This window comes from Penicillium cinerascens, assembly GCF_028974065.1.
Source record: "Penicillium cinerascens strain IBT 15544 chromosome Unknown scaffold_4_segment0_segment1, whole genome shotgun sequence".
In the NCBI taxonomy this organism is placed as follows: Eukaryota; Fungi; Ascomycota; class Eurotiomycetes; order Eurotiales; family Aspergillaceae; genus Penicillium; species Penicillium cinerascens.
In genome coordinates, this window is record NW_026695298.1 from 3,986,667 (window position 1) to 4,005,584 (window position 18,918).

An 18,918-nucleotide genomic window follows, 5' to 3' on the forward strand; every position below is an offset into this window, starting at 1 on the left:
GTGCGTGTTCTATGAGGGTTGTCCTGTATCTTCCCGGGGATATACATGTCTCAAGCGCTTACAAGTTCGTGCAGCAAAATCTAAGATTGGACTTGGTTTACACTATGTAATGTTTTCGAGGTAGGTTTGATGTTCTTATGTACCCATGATGAGGGCTTGACACCCAAGAGCGTGAAATAAACTGTTTCAGAAGTGAATCCAGGGCCGTATTTACAAACTCGTAACGTGATTGGCCCGAGATGTGGCCCTGGCGGAGATCGCGACCGCCCTGCGCATTCGCCCGCTTTCGCTCTCCACGATCGTCCGAGCTATTCAACTCTGGGTCACTGACTTGGACATAAAGGTTTTGGGCACCGATTCGGCGTCTTTCGCAATTCCTGGAGCAAGTGCGAGATCTGCGCTAGGGTCTGACCCACGCTCCGCTTGCAAGCCAAGCTCTCGTCCCAAGATCCGGCTTTCACCCAATTGCCTTGTTGCATCGATCAGACTCTTGCGAAGCTAAGACCGGAGCTGTGCTCTCCTCAACATATTCATGGCGTCCCTCGAGGAGGATGAGGACCGCGACCTGGCGGGTGGGTTGTTCCTCAGATCAGCAACGGATCGATCCCCAACGCAAGGCCAATGGCTAATACTTCTCTTACATTAGGGTCTCAGGACGGTAGCTCAGACAACGAGAACGAAATCGATGATACAATGCGCGATGTTGACGACGGCGATGCCGACAACGAGCCCGACGCGGATGCTGACGCGGATGAAGATCCAGGGAGCCCATCCAACGCGAGTCAAGCATCGGAGGGCGCTGGAATGGCCTCGCAGCAGAACCAAGATGGGGATACTCCTGGCAATGCCGACACATCCATGTCGGAGTCCTTTTCGATCTACCATCCTAGCGTGCGCCCCGAATGCTTGACCGCGAAGACTTATGACATTGCCCCCACCACCGCCGCACCTCATAGCACATCCATCAATGCAATCGCTGCAACAGCCGACATGCGCTGGGTTTTTAGCGGAGGATCAGATGGATTTGTCCGAAAGTTCAATTGGGCGGAATCGATGAACAGCAAGCTCATGTTGACCGTGGCGCAAAGGCACCCCTTTGTTGATAGTGTTGTCAAAGCCGGTGTGCTCATGACATATTGGGAGAACATACACGCGAATAGCCTGTCGCCAGTTTACTCCCTAGCATGTCACAGTGAGGGACTGTGGCTCCTATCCGGATTGGAATCTGGTACGATTCGACTGCAGACATTGCGCCATGACGAAGGCAAGGAGATTGCGCAATTGAGACAGCATACATCTGCGGTTTCATCATTAAATTTGACGTCCGATGAACAGTCTCTGCTGTCGGGAAGTTGGGATAAAAGGGTCATTGACTGGGACTTGAACACTGGGCAGTCTCGACGCGCGTTCGGAGGAAGTGCCGTTCAGATATCCACGGTTCAGATCCGCCCAGAATCTAGCCTGCCTGTTCCGCAAGATACCATTGAAACAATGCTTACCAATGGAACATACTCCTCGAACTACGAGGCGAGCGGGGCGGACAATTTCAACTTTATGGATACAACTCAGGATGCTGGAGAGGCAGGTGCTGCTGAGAACCCGCAGGCGGGATCACCGGCAGACTCACTGTTCGGTGGTGCGGATTCGTTATTTGGTGATGCAGACGGTGGAGCTGCGGATGGCGGAGAGCCATCTGCAGGAGTGTTTGGGGTTGATGAAGACGATGAATTCGGCCGTGCGATGGCAGACGGCGTTCTCGCCGATCAAGATGCTCCTGGGGAAGATGACACTGAGATTCCACAACCAGAATCGGCGCCCCAACCAAATGCCCAATCGACTGATGCCAATGCCAATGCCAACGTAGAAGGCACGGAGACAAATCAAGAGCAGCTAAACACCGATATCCCGACCCAGTCCTCACGCCCGGCTGTTAACGGTCTTCCCAAAGCAGAAGATCTCGAGTCATCTTCGCAGGGCCCCGACCTGTCTCAGACTATGCAACAGGAAGGTTCAGGATCGGATACCACATTCCTAGCTGCATCCATTGACGGAACCATTCGCATATGGGACAGGCGACAACCTAACCCAGTTGCTCGAATTACACCTCGTAATGTTCCTCCCTGGTGTATGAATGCTTGCTGGTCTCCTGATGGAAATTACATTTACGCCGGACGACGCAATGGCACCGTTGAAGAGTTCAGCCTGCACAAAGGACTTCGGGAAGCCGAGCGGACGTTCAAGTTCCCACCGGGGAGCGGTCCAGTCACAGCACTAAAGGCGATGCCCAACGGTCGCCATCTCGTTTGGTAAGTCCTTTTTCGTATTCAAGGGAAAAGACACTTTCTAATTCTTCCAGTGCCTCTCACGATATTCTCCGTCTCTACGACCTGAAACATGAACAGAGTTCCCGTCACTCAACCACCCCATTCCTCATCATTCCAGGTCATCGCACTGGCACAATCTCCCAGCTTTTTGTCGATAATGCCTGCCGGTACATGATCTCCACCAGTGGCAATCGTGGCTGGGAAGGTAACACCACCGAGGTGCTCCTTGGCTACGAGATCGGGGTTCCTCAGTAATAGTAATTCTCGTGCTGCGTTGAGCCATCGCCCAACCTTGATACCATCCACGACTTGTATGACTGGGCATGAGGAGGTAATGTACGAATATATACTGGTCAGTGGTCACAATCGACCTGACTAGCAAATAAAAAAAGGTTCAATCAATGTACACTGAGACCGTAAATCGTTCATTGAATGTACTTCTCAGGAAATAAGTCACGAGTTTAACGCCATATCCATGGACCCAATCCGTAATCCGTAACATGTACAATCCGAGGGGTATGCTGTTCAACCAAAATGTCCAAAATCATTGCTCGTGGTAGATATCGTCGTCAAGATCCAGCCCTTCACAAACTTCATACTGCTGTGCTCGCCAGGTGCCGAAGAGTGGGTTTCCAGCCCACTTAACCCGGCCATCGCGGTCGTTTTCAAAATAAACATAGGCCGGCTGTTGAATAGTGTCATCGCCGGTGTCCGCAGGCTTGTAACCCCACGGTGGAGTAACGAGACTACCAAATCCTGGAAGGGCAATGTTGGGTATATGCGTGCGAGCTTCAACATGCCCACCGCCAACATTATTGACAGTAATCAAATAGACAGGCGGCAATTGATTATCACGTTCCGCACGAAGGGGCATTGGGATCCACGCCTCGTTATTGAATGACTCGGGTCGGTTCTTATCGTGCCTGAGCGGCAGTGGTCGTGAAAGCAGGACTTCGTCAAGTCGCTCAGTATCGAGGATCATGCCTGGTGTTTGTAGATACAACACACTATCGTATTGCATGAACTGGATCTGCCCCAAGCGTAATAACTTGGAGTCTGTTGTCTCGTAGCCTTGTGAAGTGGCAGCCGTCATATCGATGGGGAGGAGCCAGATGCCGTACTTGATGCTCGCGGTGCGTAGAATTGATAGAGCAACGGAAGCAGGCTTCCCAAGTTCGTTAGCAGACATGCGATCCCATTGTTGCGGGTACATAAAGAGGCGGTCCTGAATGGCTGTCCCGTTTGTCGCCAGTTGTTTGAAAAACAGGATCGCAGAGCAGATATCGGATGGGTCTGGGCTGGATAGGAGCTGGAGATATGCATAGTTTCCCTTGGAGCTGAAGCTCGCGTGACGATTTTGACTCCCTAGTAGTATCTCTTGATCGGCCCCTTGCCCTAGATCTGAGCCCGATAGACCACGTTTCTGTGCGGGTTTCTGGAATGCGGCTCCATGTCCTTTCACGGGTACAGGGTCAGACGGAGGTCGTAGTGCGCTTTGAATGTTTCGCACGGATTGTTGCTGTAAAACGTAGCCGGAGAAGAATAACAGTATTGTGAAAAGGGCGATCACCCCCATCGAGACGATGGCGGAGACCGTCGACGAAGTGAGAAGGACCATGACTGGAATAGCGACATGTGTGCAAAGAAGGAATGACGGAATGAAGGAATGCAATGTCAACCCACGCGTCTTGAGCCTGAAGGTGTCTCAGACCTGTGACATCAGCCTTGTTTACGGGGTTGGCCGCGCGACTATCGATAAGCTCGGGTCTTGGCGCCAGCTTTTCTCTTTCCGCGAGCTCCACACTCCCTCTCCATCTTTAATCCAGCCATGGCCACCCATCGCGCCGACGCCAGCTCCTTCTTGGACAACCGGGGCTACACCGGCCCTCTCGTCCGTGGAGTGAACCCCGTCACTCTATTTGAAAAGGCCGTGCGTGATCGCATCACCGATTCCTACTACTGGAAAGAGCAGTGCTTCGGTTTGAATGCTGCCACTCTCTGCGACCGCGCAGTCGAATTGAGCTCCATCGGTGGCACATATGGAGTCTCCGAAAAGCCCACACCCTTCCTGTGCCTTGCCTTCAAGCTTTTGCAGCTCGGTCCCGACCGCGACGTCATCCTCGAATACCTGAACTTCAGTGATCCTGGCAGCGGTGAAGAGAGTGAAGAGCCTGGCCAGAATGGTGTGGTGAAGACGAATGGCGACTTCAAGTACCTGCGCGCGCTGGCTGCATTCTATGTTCGCCTGACCTTTGATGCGGTAGATGTCTACAAGACCCTGGAGCCTCTGCTACTCGACTATCGCAAACTCAAGCGCCGAGTACGGGATACCTTCACCCTCACCTATATGGATCAGTTCATCGACGACCTTCTTACGAAAGATCGCGTTTGCGGTACTAGTCTGTGGAAGCTGCCGTCGCGGACACAGCTAGAGGACCTGGACATGCTAGACGAACGCATTAGTCCCCTGGCAGATGAGCTGGAAGAACTCGACCGGGATAGCGATAAGGAGGAAGGCGAGGCGGAACGGGATGGCAGTGACAAAGAGTCATCCCCCAGACGGGATGAAGACGATGATTGAAGGAATCGACTTGCCGCTTCATACTCCGGCTTCGCCTCACCCGTGAATGATCGTCCTCCATGTGGCCAGACCAGCCACCCCAACGTGCGCTACGGCAGCCAAGTGTCTCGCTTCGCAGCTTGCACACTTGACGCCCACTCTCTTCACACAACTCAAGTCTGGGTCGTCAGTCAGCCCTCGCGACGCTTCTTTCCAAGATTGGGATGTAAACTGGCATCTGGCCTCATGCCACCAGTCCTCTCGCTGCGGATGGATAGCTCTCGGCACTTGTCTATTGGACCATACTATGCCATTTACAAGCATGCACCGCAGCCCCTCCATCGGAAAGATGTGCGATCAAATGTGTCATGAATTCATATACCCAGCCAACTCCGCCAATGACCATCACAAAATGTCAATGAAAAATCCACCAATCTCAACATAAAGAAAAGAAAAGCTGCTCTAGAAGCCTTGTTGGCGATGCCACTTCTCCTCCCAACCTCTAAACCACGGACTCTCGTCCAGAGTAGCGACCTCCCAGCCCTTCGGAATCATCTTGTTCTCCTCTTGTTCCCTTGCCCACTCCTCCATCTTGGGAAGGACGACATGCTCCACATGCCATGTCCCCTTGTACTGCAACAGGCTCTGCTTTCCTTCTTTCAGGAGCTTCGTAATCAGCGCAGGGACACCAGGCTCATCACGGAACTCCGTGACCGGCGTGAAAACTGCCTTGAAGTTGAAGATGATAGAAGCCGACAGAGGCAGGCGCCGCAGAGTCTGCCAGTCCACACGCAACGAGCAGTCATCAATACCGAGCTTGGGGTCTTGAGAAAGCCGCAGTGCTTCGTGAGGGTCACCGGGGGGCATGTACAGCGGCTCGCCCGTCTCGAGGCCCCATGATCCGCGCTGAATGGGCTTTTCAGCCGGCATCTTGGTAAAAAAGCTTCATCAAACTTGGTCAGTTCGATTTTCTTTTTCAAAAGGCGGTGGCACATACCGATCCATCGAGAACTGCATCTTCTCCTTGTAGTCCGGAATCGGAGCATGAATCTGATGCAACTGTTTGCCGATCTTGGAGGCAACATTCCACCCTAGAGCTGAGCAGATCACGGCCGCGCGCAGGAAATAGAAGCCCGTCTTGTCATCCCGCAGCATAATTGCGAAGTCCTCGGGGACGTTCTCGAGTAGAATCTCTAATGGATGCTTCGCCTGCAGGTCCTGCTCTGTGCCGAGGATGTGGTTCCTCAAGATGCGCTTGTCCACCAGGGTGAAGTGCTGCGGGTACCGCGCACAGATAAACTGCAGGACCATCTCCATGAGTTCTTTGCACGCTAGTTCGGAACCGGGGAGTGCGTCGAGGACGGCCTTGCCGTTCTTGGCGTACAGTTCTTTCCTCTGCGCAATGCGGCTCTTGTATGTGCTTTCGAGCTCGATCCACCAGTCGGTTTCCAGCTTCGTTAGTGCTGCGTTGAGACGTCCGTCAGTCTGTCTTCCCGGAAACTCGGGGCAGTACGTACACATGGTCTGGTGATAAGCCCATCGGAACGGTCGATATGGTCGAGGCTTAGCCTTGTCGATATCATGTTCAGGGTACGCACTAGGCAACGGGACTCCACTGAGGGTCGCATAGTCGGGGAAGTCTCCAAGTTTCTTGATATCATCTACCGAGAATCCAGTCGGGGTGTACAGCCTGCCAGGGCTGATCCTATAGTCCGCAGTCATGGGCAACATATTCTTCTGCATTTCCGGTTCTTCTACCTCGCGCCAGCGTATAGGGGCTCCTTTCAACTGGAGCATCGCTTCCCTACGCGGCGGCGGCAAGGCATGGTTATAGGTAGACGGCGACGTGGCGCTCTTGGCTTCTTTATTGTCTGGGGAGATTGACCGCGGTGGGGTTCTCGCTGCTGAGTCTCTGCGGCCGCGTAGGGATGCTCTGCTCAGGAGGGATTTGCCGGGTGCTCGATATAGGATTGTGTAGACGGCGGTGGCTGCTATCAGGACCAGGCCGATTCGCCAGGCGCTCTCTGGGCTCATCGAGGAATCCATGGGATTTTAATCCATGCGCGTTAGGGCAGTGGCAGTGGGCTGGGATGGGCTGATATCAAATATAGGGCTGTATCTGATATTTGCGTTGTATGGATGTCGCAGTGGGAGTAGGGGCTGGATTTTCGAAGTAAATAGCGACGGTACGAATACGAATGAAAGGAAACAAGTCCAATAAGTACTCTCTCCTTTTAGTCTGGATAAAGTAACGGAAGTTTTTTTACTGTACTCAGACCCGGATCTTCGAAGCGGGGAAGCTCGCATCCATGAGTGAGGGCCAGAAAGACGCATCGGATAGCTTCTTTGGTTGGCAGTCACTCGATTGCTTTTGCCGTCTTTGGCGAGGAAATGCAGGGCAAGTTCCTCCTATGACGACGGTGACTTCCACTGGCGCATGAATGGCATGGGCTTATCTCGTTATCTTGCTATCGAGATCTACTTTGCATACTTGTTCCTGCCAGCATATCTCGTGGTCCCTGGGTGAAAGGTCTACGTCGGGTCTAGGTACAACGGGACATGTTTCTGGCTTTACCCGGAAGCCAAAGGGAATTCATAAGCACACGAAATAGATTGAAAATCAACTGGAAATACGATGAGCTAATGCCTTTAGGGGGGCGATGCAAAGATAAGGCAGGACTGCGTATACTGAAAGGGAACGAGGGCTCCGCTATACCCGAAAAGGTAAAAATGTCCTGGCTCTCGGCAGAGCAGGTGACTTGAAGAAGGACAGTTTTCATTCGTCCTCATTGCTCATATTGGGAAGAATGTACATTGGACCATCAGAGTAGTTTCTCGGTCGTTCGCTGGTTCACTTTTCTCTCCACGTCATCGGACCTGGGAGCCATATCTCCGATCCAGCCAGGCTTTCCCAAGACAGGTCCTAAGCTGTATAAAGTATTACATCTCCGCATCCGACTATTTCAAATTACTCTCGCTCCCTCGGTTGTATCTACCATTGTACTTGTGCAGGATCCAAGGCCTTCAGAGGTCGTCGAATGCATATCATCATCAAGAATCTCTCGAGACAACAGCCTAGCCATACCAGTAGGAGGATTGGCTAGACAAAAGCGATACGCACGTCAGGTCAGCAAGGTCAATTGTCCTGTGATACTCCTGAATAATGCACAGGCAGTGCATGGGTTCAACATCACGATCGCCCGGGCACCACCAGTCAACACTGCCCAATACTGATGTTGATACCTATCGCCAATCAGGGCTCAGTGACTTTTCCTCAAATCTGATTGAACGATTCCAATTTTGTCGGACACATCTCTCGTCTTTTATAATCAAGGACAACCTGGAATTCTGTCTACTATCCGAACTCCTCTCGGCATCGGTGCTTGCACAACTTAGAGAATATTTTTCAATGGAAGACTTCACGCTCTAAAATTGAGAGAAAGAGACAGTGTGGTCATCTTTTGTACCATCAAAAAGCTGATTGCAATATAGCCCCAGTAGAGCAGATTGTACAGAACACGACGAAAATGAACCCCCTGTCCGTACGCTTGTATCACGTACAGGTCCTTCGTGGTAAATCAATCATTCATAAACCAGGGATAAAACAAGTGAGTGTAGAATGAATATCTCAATCCTGGGGTTCTTGTTTCACGACCACCTCCTCCGGAAATGGTTTCCTGGCCCAGATTCTCTTCGCTCGCTGATAAGTGTGGAAACGAGGGTTTGTCAATGCTTTCCGCATCTGAGCAACATATACTAGGACTTCCTCCCTAGTCCAGGGCTCCGGGTCTCCATACTTGGTGAGCAGATACATCGAGTAGCCCTCCATGCCGGCCAGCCAGTGTTGGAGGTTGATCATGCCGGCCTCTTTCAATGTCTTCAGCTTCGGCCAAGGGCCAATAGGCCACTTGGAGGTTTTCTCGTGAATTTCAACAAAGCCGGCCTTCTCGATTGACGAGCGCATTGTTTTCGTAATGTCGAGAGACTTTCCCAGTTTCGCCCCGGCGGTGAAAAATCTAGGTCCCCAGGTGAAAAGAACGTTATCCGCGGGGATGCTGTCGTCGTCACACCTACAGCGAATGTCCATTTCAATTTGCTCGAACCAGCCACCGGGTTCGAGATTATCATAACATTGCTTGTAAAGATTATCCCATTCTTCAGACGTGAATGCTCCGATGCCATGGCGAAGGTGAATCAGGTCGAATTTTTCACGCCAGGTCCATGGCTGCAATACATCGTCCACTTCCAGAATGCAGTTTGGTGGGATCCAATTGACAGGGGGTGGGAAAAGATCAACTCCCCGGACAACGGCCGCGGGGTGCATATCAGCCATATCAATGGCCCATGAGCCGTGCCCTGTGCCTATGTCGAGTACATTCTTCGGCGAAGAAAGTGGCGCCAGATACAGTGGGTTAGGCTCATCGGAGTTCATAAGAAGACACGCGATGTGCCCCACTTCATAGGTCTCGAATTGCTGCTCATCGGAGGGGCTGAAGTATTCCGATTCTCTCAGAGTTTGATATCTTCTGCCATTCTCCATAAACCCTTTATACAGGGAGGACGCGATCGAAGTGGTCTCGGACCTCCAGTCTTCAGGACCGTATTCGTCAACTGGAGGGAGGTGCACATCTCGGTCCACCGCAATGGTGAAGTCAGCCATGATGGAGAGGTTAACCGATGGCGAGAAGTTCTAGTTGCCCCCTGGCAGTTGGCAGATATGAGGGGTCGCTAGTGTGAAAAAGACTCCGGAGTAGTGAAAGACATACACAGTCACGTGATACATATCCAAAGTACCATTTTGAGTTTCGACTCTTCCAAACAGAGATTAGGGCGTGTTTATCATGTAATGTAGATGACTGAAGGAATTTCTTCTTTGAGACTCGTGCAGGCCGCTATAAGTACCGTCGTTTATCTAACTCATCAAAAGTACATTGGCAGATGCACGGTAGGCGGGGGTATGACCTGATAAGGATTAGTGCACTTCTGCCGGGGCAGCGGAAATACAAGAGAAAGAACGGAGGTAAACCGAACTGAATATCGTATCTTCCTCGGAAGTGTAAACCCATCGCGAAAGAATGCAGTGAACAACATGGGAAGAACAGCGCTGTACACGGCAATTCTTAAAGCGGATTCTAACTTGACCTCTGCTTTGCTATGGTGCTGACACGGATGTACATACTTGGCAATCGTACTTTTTCACCTTTTCATCATGGCGGGCCCACTCGGCTTAACCTAACAGTCAAGGATGCGTCTAGCCGCATTGCGTATGAAGAGGCCGTTCCATTTGGGAAGAGTGACACGATTACCTTGGTCGTCGATATTTGAGCATGGATTCTGAGCACCCATCCACGGTTCATTGTTTCAAGGTTAGTACCTAAGTGATCACGAAGGAAGGGTCTGGCTGGGTTGGCCTTTCCATGTGTGTTCCTTTGACAATTGACTATTGATTTTACGCAGATGTCTAGGGATCGATCAGTTGCATTGCTTCTTTTCACATTGGTGAGTTTCTCTTTCCCTTGAAGTCTCAGCATATCTAAATTTCAAAAGAGAATAAAAATCCAACATAGCTTACTTGAAACCCGATATAGAATGAACAGTAACGTCGTACAAGGTAAAGAACCCCGAGTGATAGAGCAACAAGGTAAAGCAACGAAAAAACCAGAAATTTATACTTACCACTGCATCTGCCGTGGGACCAGACAAGCAGCAATTGTGAAACCAACCAGCCTAGGATTCACACAGCCGAGAAAAAAAGGAAGAAAAAAAAAAAAAGTGTAGTCTTCACGCCGTGACAGAAACCAACAGTTCCACACATCAGGCCATGTGGCTGCAGTGAAGCGACACAAGCGTTGCAACGGGATATGGCCTTGCAAGGGGCAAGAAACAGCGGTGTGCAGGTCAAATCCCGACTGGTTACTTTTATCAGTATGCAGGCTACGCAAAGCCGACTCCGATCAGGGGGTAGAATCAGATCAAGATCAAGGACTGGTATTCGTAGATGTATCACTCTCTAAAGATCAAGGTGTTAACGCCGGGCGGTAAAGACATAAACCACCAAACAGAAAGACCGTGGAATTAGGATCAGAGAGTAGGCTGGATAGTACACAAGAGGCAGATTGAGATTAGAGATGAAAGAAGAAGAAAAGCGAACTTGAGATCGAGATTAGGTCGATGGCTGCCCGGAGAGGAAGGCGTATGTACTCGAATAGATACTCTCCGGAAGCCATCGCCCCGGCGGTATGTATGTAAAGGTATGTATGTTAGGTTGCTCGTGAAATCGTCTCGACGGCGAATCCCATCAGCGGTTTGCATGTCCGGGCTTCTTCCTTTTTGCTTCTGCTGATCGTGTCCTTCTGGTATCCACCTCTTTCTTGCCCATCACACGCAGGTTGTTGAAAAGGAACTGATGGCGGAGTCGAGGTCCCGGCTTCGGGGGTTATTTTCTTCTTCCTGGTGAGATCGCAGGAATTCGCACCGGCCGCCACCGATAATAGAAGGAAAGAATTCAAGTGACAATTGGGTATCTTAACAGAGCTGTTTTGGGCGGTAATCGCACACAAAATAATGGAGAAGCCGAAATTTTTGAGAGGCGGTGGGTGAGAAGAAAGAATGGATGGCGGTTAGATCATATTTAATCAGCGTTGGTAACCTGAATTTCTGTTAGCATAGATCGTTTGTATAGCCAAGAAGTATTGAGAACGTACTCGAAGGACAGGCCGCGAGTAGTCCTCGTTGTCCTGAAGCGATACACTGCTGTCTCGGGGACCGTTGGGGTAGATGTCGGTCTTCATCCGGTTATCGGTGAAGGTGTGCTTGCGACCCAGGGAGGACGACCCAGGCAAGTCTTGGGCATGGCCCTGGGGGAAGACACCCCGCACAAAGCTGGAGCCCTGGCTGGTTCGATTGTCGGCCATGTCTTGGCTGGGGACGGGGCTGGCCGAACGAGCACGCTTCCGGTAGAAGAAGACCATGAAGATCAGGGCGCCGACAAGAGCGATACCTCCAATCACACCGATGACGATTCCAGCAATGGAGCCTCCGCTGAGGCTGGAGCTGTGACCGACAGACTTGGCGGCAGAGGTGTCAAGTCCAGAGGTTGAACCAGCCGCTGAAACGGTGATCGTCTTGACCTGGCCGCCAGCGTTGGTAGTCTCCTTGACGACGCTTTCCGAGGTGCTGGGATCGGTACTGGTGGCCTGTAGGCAAACGTTAGTTTCCAAGAACATATTATTCGAGGTATGCGCCCGGAAGATACATTTTGGGAGGTCATGGTGGTCGTCGTATCGGTCGATGAACTGGAGGTGGTGGCCTATATCTCAACGATGAGATACAATCCATGAAAGAGCACACAACATACACCCGGCCATAAAGGAAAGGGTGGTTCATCGACTCTACGTGCACGCAGACAGGGGAACTAATCTGAGAAAACTTACCGATGAAGTAGTAGTGGAGGAGGAGGTGGTGGTGGTAGACGATCCGCTGCCATCGGCGGTGCTAGCAATCGAGTTGCCTGAGATCTTCACATAGGCCCAGACGCCCTTGGCTGCGCTTCCACAGCTGTCAGACGGGTAGCCAGGGCATCCGGTCGAACAGTCGGAGATATCTTTCTGCGAGTCGCTTGAAGGCGCCACGTTCGAGCACCAGCACTTCTTTCCCTGCAAGACTCCGAGGGCATATTTGGCACAGGTTTCTTCGCACGCTCCGTTGGACTGGTAGGTATAGGTAACTGCGGCGTCATTAGCATAACGAACCCGGGTGTAAAAATCAAAGGGTTCAAGTCGACGTACCAGCCGAAAAGGAGGATCCCGTGTTCTCAGTAGCGCAAAAGGCCAAACCGGCAGCCACTGGCCGAGCCACTAGGGCAAATATCGAGACGAGAAGTGTGGGACGCATGGCGAGTTGGAGTGCAACGAGTGTCTTGAAACTCAGCGGTTCAGGTGTTTATTATCCGCGAACCCCCCAATTTCACCGAGCACGTTCACGTCCACGGGCTCGACGTAAGGTCGCAGTTGAGGTGGCTTGGGATCGAAAAAAAAAAAAAAAATCGCAAATCGGGATTCGAGTCGGTGTTTTCAATATCGACCAGGCAGTGTTGAATAGGGTACGGAGGGCGATCGGGTTAGCGTTTGCCTGCTAATCCCCCACCAGACGTTCAAGGCCTCGCAAGTCTCAGAACGACAAGCGCATCGTCTCCCTCGTGCGGTGGCCGGGGAGGTTGGTGGTGGAGATGGTGAGGAAGAGGAGAGAGGAGAAAGGGCGGGAATCACAGAGTCACGGGGTGAACGTTTCTATCGGAGGATGTTGAGTATCCCGGCATTGCCGCTAGCTCGGTGGATACTTGATTGCTGCGCACGTCCTTGCTGTTTTGACCTGTGGTTCTCTGCGCCGGCATGTGCGCTTTCCAGTGATTGATCTATAGTAAGGTTTACGGACGATAGCCATCTACCTAGCTAGAGGCAACCACAGTTCGTGGGATCTCGCAGTACTAGAGGTGAAGAGAGCGATGTTTACACAACTCGCAGTGACGCGGCGCACAGTAAACCGAATACCAAATTGGTGCGCAGCGGCCCCACCGTAATGGGTAACATTGGCCAGCGTGGCTGACCAAAAGCTTTCTCCCCGAATTCCAGGAGACCACATTCCCGAGCTGCCCTTCATACTTGGACGTGGTTTTCGATTGTAGACATACGTTATGGCCAGATCACACCGTGATGTTTGGAAAAAAGTATGGGGTGTTCATGGGGGTGTGTTAGGTGTTAGGTGTTAGGGTAGCGACCTGGTAGGATGATAGTCAGTATACGTAATGTGTGGATAAGCGGCCTGTCTCAGAGCTGCAGCCAAAACAAGCCACACGAGAGTCCTCCGCCACTTGAAGATTTCCCTTTTTTCCTAGGCAACGGGTCAGATAATGCTGACTATACACGAACTGGAGCTGACTACCAGACGAACTACTCAAAGTACTCCGTATAGATATGAACTCTGTGAGTATCGACCTAACTATCATGCCACGCACGATTACACCGTCATTGGGTCTTCACTACGGAGTACTCCTCCCCTCCCCCCCCGATCGGGCAAGTTCCTGCGCCATGGAGTCATCGAGAGGGGATTTCAACCGGGCCAGCTGTACCTGCGCTATCAATTGGCCACTAGCAACCCTAGACGCGGAGGAAAAGATCTCCTGTTGGAAGCAATACCCGTGTGTGATGGCTCTTGCATCCCATAGGATCCCCCCTGTCCCGTTATCCCCGGTCTCCCCAATTCCCTGTTTTCTGCTGCGGCCCAAGCTTTGCCCGTCCCTGAGTGTATTCACGAGCACAATGCGCAATGCACAACCTGAGCTCCTTTTTTGCCTCCCCCTGATATCGGATTTCGCTTCTACTAGTGGATGGTAGTGGGTACTGTAGGTGATCGGCCTACCAAAATCCTGCGAGTGGATATACCTGACTGGACGCATGTAACATTGGCCAGGACGGCCGCAAGTGGACTTGTTTTCGATGACATCGTCGCTCGCTCGATCGAGTCCCTTGGGTCTGAAACACGCACTTTCCAGAGGTTTAACATTGCCCTACCGAATCGAATTGGCATTGCCGTTCTTGTGCATCAGATCCAATACATGGGTCCAGCGGTACTCGATCTCGAAGCTTCCCGAGATCCAGATCGCTGTGTTCACGGTTGCCAATGATGCTTTCCGGGCTCATCCACACCCGGACGGCTTTCGGTACCTGAGTTATCCACCCTCTCCACTCATTAATCTAAACACCAAAATACAATATTTCTGAGACATGACGCCCACAATATCGCGGGTGGCGGCAGGGAGCAGGTAATGAAAATCCTGGGCCTCGGACCAAACCAAAATCTCTAGAAGGATCCACGCTACCTCAGGATCGCCCGTCAGTTACCTTTCCCGTGGGATTTTAGGCCTCGCCAAGTCCGATGGGGATGCGATGCGGCCAGGCTTCGTCGACCTTACATTTACAGACGGGGCTCGAGCAGGGTTCTGCGTCTGGTGGCTTGCTCCTGCTTCTTGGCTATGCCGTCTTCGAATGTGATTCGCTGTCGTGGCAATAAACATCCGTCAACGTTTTGTATACTCCGTGCGTGCGGTTAGATTTGCTTCTGTTTCTATAGCTAGAGCGGACTTCCAGCTTTGGAAGGTTGGCCTTTTTGTTCTATGTAGATAGCGGCTGTGTTTGTTTGTGTGTCTCATTTCGTTAATTGGCAGAGTAATTGCACTTCCCTAGAGCCGTATACCTCTAGCATTCGTCAGGTTCCAGTCGAGGCTTTGCCTACGCTTTGCAGTATCTCGCTGCAAAAAAAGAATGCTTCAAAAGAGTACGGAAAGGGCTGAAACCAGTAGACCAGTCGGAATTTTTCCGGTTTAGAAAGTCACGATGTGAGGCCAACGGCGCGTGGCCCGTGACATCCGTTCAAACGTGACACGAGAAAAACCCATCAATAGATTCAGAATCATAATTCATCAGAAAGTATAGAAATGCTACCCAGGAAGATCTTCGAATGTGCAGCTCGGTTGATCAGCGACGAGAATCAATAATCCATTCTCGCTCCCTGATTCTCCTCTCTGCAGCCATGCGCGCCCGAGGCGGCATCCTATCCACGAGCGACCTAGGCCGAGGTGGCGGGATAGCTCTTTCACGATGCATTTCGCGAATGCGTCGCCGTCGAGCTGACCGGATCTCGTCGGACAGTTCAACGATCTCATCAATATCACCCTGTAAGCCAGATTAGGTATATGCCGGCAGTGGACTCGAGACCGACTTGACTTACCGATTCCAGGTACGAGAAGATATAGTAAAACGTTCTCGTCTCTTCAAACTCGTATCCAAGCCGCTCAATCGCCTCGCGAACAACCAGGTCTTTGGTGATTTCCGTCCAGCGTTCATCGCGACTCTCTTTGGTTACTTGGGCTGCGACTTTGCGGTCTATTTCATCGTCTATCGCGCCCTTGGGGGCCACTTCGACGACGTCCAGTGCACCGGACATTTCAAGAGCCTCTGTTTTCGGTGTGTGGACCATAGACCACTCGGATGCAGCGTTGGGGATATCCCTGTGCAGGGAACGTGTGCTCGAGCGAGGACCAGAGCGCTCTTCGTAGACCTCTATTTCTTCCTCTTCGGTTTCTTCGTCGAGGTCTACCTTCCGAGGATGGCTTCGTTTCGGGCGGCTGCGGATGCTCTCGGCCTTTGTCGATTTGATGGATTCAGCCTCGTCGATTGTGGATTTGGGCTTGCGGCGTGGGGCAGTGGATTGTCGATCTGCTTCCCACGGGTTGTTGAAATCGAGAGAAGGGCCGCTGGTGGGCGACAGTGATTCGTTTTCGTCGCGGTGTTTGAAGACAATGTCTTCTTCAGACTTATGGCTGCCTTTTTGACTACTATACACGGGATCAGGTTTGATTGTGGAATGCCTTGGTGCAATACTCACCGGTGATGGAAATCGATCTCGTCGATACTAGACCTTGTGGATGCAGCATCGGGACTGGGAGCTCGTCGCGGCGCTTCATATCCTGGCACTTGTTAGTCGTATTCCCTCTGTGATTATCATGGGAGTTCTTACCATGGTCAATATGGTGATGGTGTGTGATAATATCCTGGTGGATCGGAGGTGCGCGAATAGGCTCAACAGAAGGCGAACGCTCTCGAGGCGGAGACCGTTGTTTATCTTTGCGGATGATAACTTCGTCTTCCGTGTCTTCTTTGATCAGCTCCTCGTCATCCTCATTTACTCGGCGACGATCTCGATCTCGTTCTTCGCGCCGAATGAGGATTTCTTCATCTTCTTCGGCATTTCGTCTATGACCTCGATTTCTTTCCTCTCGCCGCAAAATAATCTCTTCGACCTCTTCGCTTCTTCGTCGGCGATCTCGGTCTCTCTCCTCGTGTCGAATGACAATCTCCTCATCATCTTCGGCTTCCCGATGGTGAGGTCTCGGGTGAAAGCGCGAGCGGACGCGGATTTCCTCCTCTATGTCGTCCGCATTCCCACCTAAAGGAAAAGCACCTGGAGGCTCTGGAGCATACACCGGAACCGGTGGACTACGACGCTTGGGCCGCCTTGTCTCCCGAATCCGAATTTCCTCTTCATCCAGCTCTCCTGGCGACGGCCTGTCTTTCCATTGCATGACCAATTCTTCTTTTACTCTCGGCTTTCGAACCTTTTTTTCTCGTAGCCGTTCTGGTTCTCTGTCGTCAATAATTTCGTCTGTTTCTCTGTATCTGTCGAAATTTGGTTCCCTGCGAGACCGTCTCTCGCGGGGTCGTTCGCGTTCTCTTTCGTCAATCATAACTTCATCAATTTCTTCGCGCCGCTCAAATGTCGGCTCTTCGCGAGATTCTCTGCGTCGAGGACGATCCATTTTGCTCTCGTCAATGCGGACTTCTTCAAACTCCTCTTCGCGCGAGCGAGGGCGCGGTTTGCGTCGTGGTCCTGAGCGCCGGACGTACATCTCATCTTCCATCCTGTTGCGGGTTCTGAAATCACCTTCGCTCTCATAATCGCGAGACGGCCGTCCTCTGTGTCGGACAACCAGATCTTCTTCTTCTTCAACATCACGTTCAGAGCGACGTCGTCGCCGACCACCATGCCCTTCTCGTTCGTCGATAATAAGTTCCTCTTCATCAACCTCACGAGCACGCGGTCGGCGCCTTTCACGTGATGGACGCATGTAGGCTTCTTCGCGTTCGCGCTCCGGCAAGGGTCCGTCTATTTCATCTCGCGGTCTCCTTATAGGCACAGGGGCGCGGTCTGGCGGCGGGCCATAGCTCTCACGGATAAAGTCGCGGGGCGGGCGTTCGCGAATGTGCATGCGCTCCAGGTCTTCGACAGGGGGCATTGATCTGCGACGGCGGTATTGGACATCCTCCTCCTCAAATTCGCGGTCTCGCCGGCGAGACCGAGAGTACCGATCACGTTCACGTTCGATCTCAAACTCATCTTCCTCGTAGTAATCGCGGGGTGGTCGGCGGGACATGGTTAAGAAGGGTGGTAAAGCGAGGTGGAACCAGGGACAAGAGCCCTAAAGTCATTGGGCACTGAAGATATCGAGCTCACTACACAGTCGCCCAGGAACTTCAGGCTCTCGCGGGTGTTCGAAACAGGGGATTGTCACAGATGTCGGGTCAAGGGTCTGGCGGGGCTGTCGCGCATTATCGCCTATCGTCGCCTATCTCGGCACGACCCGAAAATCGCTCTGGCTAAGAAACTGAGGGATGGTGACGAGGGGAGATTGGGACCCAGTGGGACTGAAAAGGAAAAGCGTCTTGGAGAGGCTGAGCGCAGTAGCAGCCCGATGACCGATGATCCCTCGCGGCACCGCTGATGTCACACTCTGGACGTGACAACTCATGCAGGCTACGTAGTGTAGTCGCAATGAACCGATGGGATCGGTGTCTGTTTACTCTCATCTTTAGAAGCAAGGTTTAGATGGAAAATATAAGCTCGTAACTTCATCCATGGGTCAACGCAGAGCCACCGTTGGGTGGAACCACACAATGTTCTCTGTTTGGAGCACATGACGTCGGACCTCCAAAGTACCCATCCAAGGTAATCTTCCTGTCCCCATATCGAGATCAAATTCTCAGCTGGCGTGACTGGCTACACATAGCCGCTAGCATTGCCTGTGCTGTCCTGCAATTCCATGGGAACTGGCTCAGGGATCAATGAGATAGCTCCGATTTCCACCTAATTGCCGAGGCACTGGATAGCGTATTTCTTTCCTGGCCTCTCTCTACGCCGCACAGTCTACAATCTCAAGTTCTGATAAAAGAGAGTCCGTTTTACAATCCCTTGGACTAAGTCTCGTGGAGCTTTCGCTCGGCCCACCTCTTCATACGTTCTTTGCCTTGAGAGGCGAGACTCAAGACGAGAAGAGGACTATGATCAACACTGCGCTGGGACTTACGAGAGAGGTTTACCTCAAGAGTGGCTCGCACTATGCGAATGTTGTCGATAGCTGTCTTTCCTGGTCTGGTGTGAGTACAATCTGCCGGGAAAGCCATAACTTCGAGGAACAGATTT

At 51.9% G+C, this 18,918-nt stretch overlaps 7 protein-coding genes across 7 annotated transcripts; 2 read left to right on the forward strand and 5 right to left on the reverse strand.

The window, feature by feature from the left end:
• Positions 1-532: 532 nt before the first annotated feature.
• On the forward strand, positions 533-2,579 carry N7498_010634 (WD40 repeat domain-containing protein; the record flags this gene model as incomplete). Its single annotated transcript, XM_058457690.1, has 3 exons — positions 533-572; positions 647-2,306; positions 2,357-2,579. The coding sequence occupies 3 exons, from the start codon at positions 533-535 to the stop codon at positions 2,577-2,579; spliced, it is 1,923 nt and encodes a 640-aa protein (XP_058304589.1).
• A 289-nt stretch (positions 2,580-2,868) lies between these two features.
• Positions 2,869-3,942, reverse strand: N7498_010635 (uncharacterized protein; the record flags this gene model as incomplete). The annotated part of the gene is made up of 1 exon (XM_058457691.1): positions 2,869-3,942. One exon carries the CDS (start codon positions 3,940-3,942, stop codon positions 2,869-2,871), a length of 1,074 nt encoding a protein of 357 aa, XP_058304590.1.
• Positions 3,943-4,152: 210 nt separating this feature from the next.
• On the forward strand, positions 4,153-4,905 carry N7498_010636 (PRP38 family protein; the record flags this gene model as incomplete). The annotated part of the gene is made up of 1 exon (XM_058457692.1): positions 4,153-4,905. The coding sequence occupies one exon, from the start codon at positions 4,153-4,155 to the stop codon at positions 4,903-4,905; it is 753 nt and encodes a 250-aa protein (XP_058304591.1).
• Positions 4,906-5,346: 441 nt separating this feature from the next.
• Positions 5,347-6,930, reverse strand: N7498_010637 (heme-dependent oxidative N-demethylase family protein; the record flags this gene model as incomplete). Its single annotated transcript, XM_058457693.1, has 3 exons — positions 5,347-5,827; positions 5,882-6,347; positions 6,402-6,930. The coding sequence occupies 3 exons, from the start codon at positions 6,928-6,930 to the stop codon at positions 5,347-5,349; spliced, it is 1,476 nt and encodes a 491-aa protein (XP_058304592.1).
• Positions 6,931-8,512: 1,582 nt separating this feature from the next.
• N7498_010638 (class I SAM-dependent methyltransferase) lies at positions 8,513-9,544 on the reverse strand (the record flags this gene model as incomplete). The annotated part of the gene is made up of 1 exon (XM_058457694.1): positions 8,513-9,544. One exon carries the CDS (start codon positions 9,542-9,544, stop codon positions 8,513-8,515), a length of 1,032 nt encoding a protein of 343 aa, XP_058304593.1.
• Positions 9,545-11,515: 1,971 nt separating this feature from the next.
• On the reverse strand, positions 11,516-12,777 carry N7498_010639 (WSC domain-containing protein; the record flags this gene model as incomplete). The annotated part of the gene is made up of 5 exons (XM_058457695.1): positions 11,516-11,533; positions 11,589-12,080; positions 12,140-12,193; positions 12,318-12,610; positions 12,672-12,777. The coding sequence occupies 5 exons, from the start codon at positions 12,775-12,777 to the stop codon at positions 11,516-11,518; spliced, it is 963 nt and encodes a 320-aa protein (XP_058304594.1).
• Positions 12,778-15,416: 2,639 nt separating this feature from the next.
• N7498_010640 (uncharacterized protein) lies at positions 15,417-17,872 on the reverse strand (the record flags this gene model as incomplete). Its single annotated transcript, XM_058457696.1, has 4 exons — positions 15,417-15,614; positions 15,670-16,276; positions 16,327-16,408; positions 16,459-17,872. The coding sequence occupies 4 exons, from the start codon at positions 17,870-17,872 to the stop codon at positions 15,417-15,419; spliced, it is 2,301 nt and encodes a 766-aa protein (XP_058304595.1).
• Between the last annotated feature and the right edge of the window lie 1,046 nt (positions 17,873-18,918).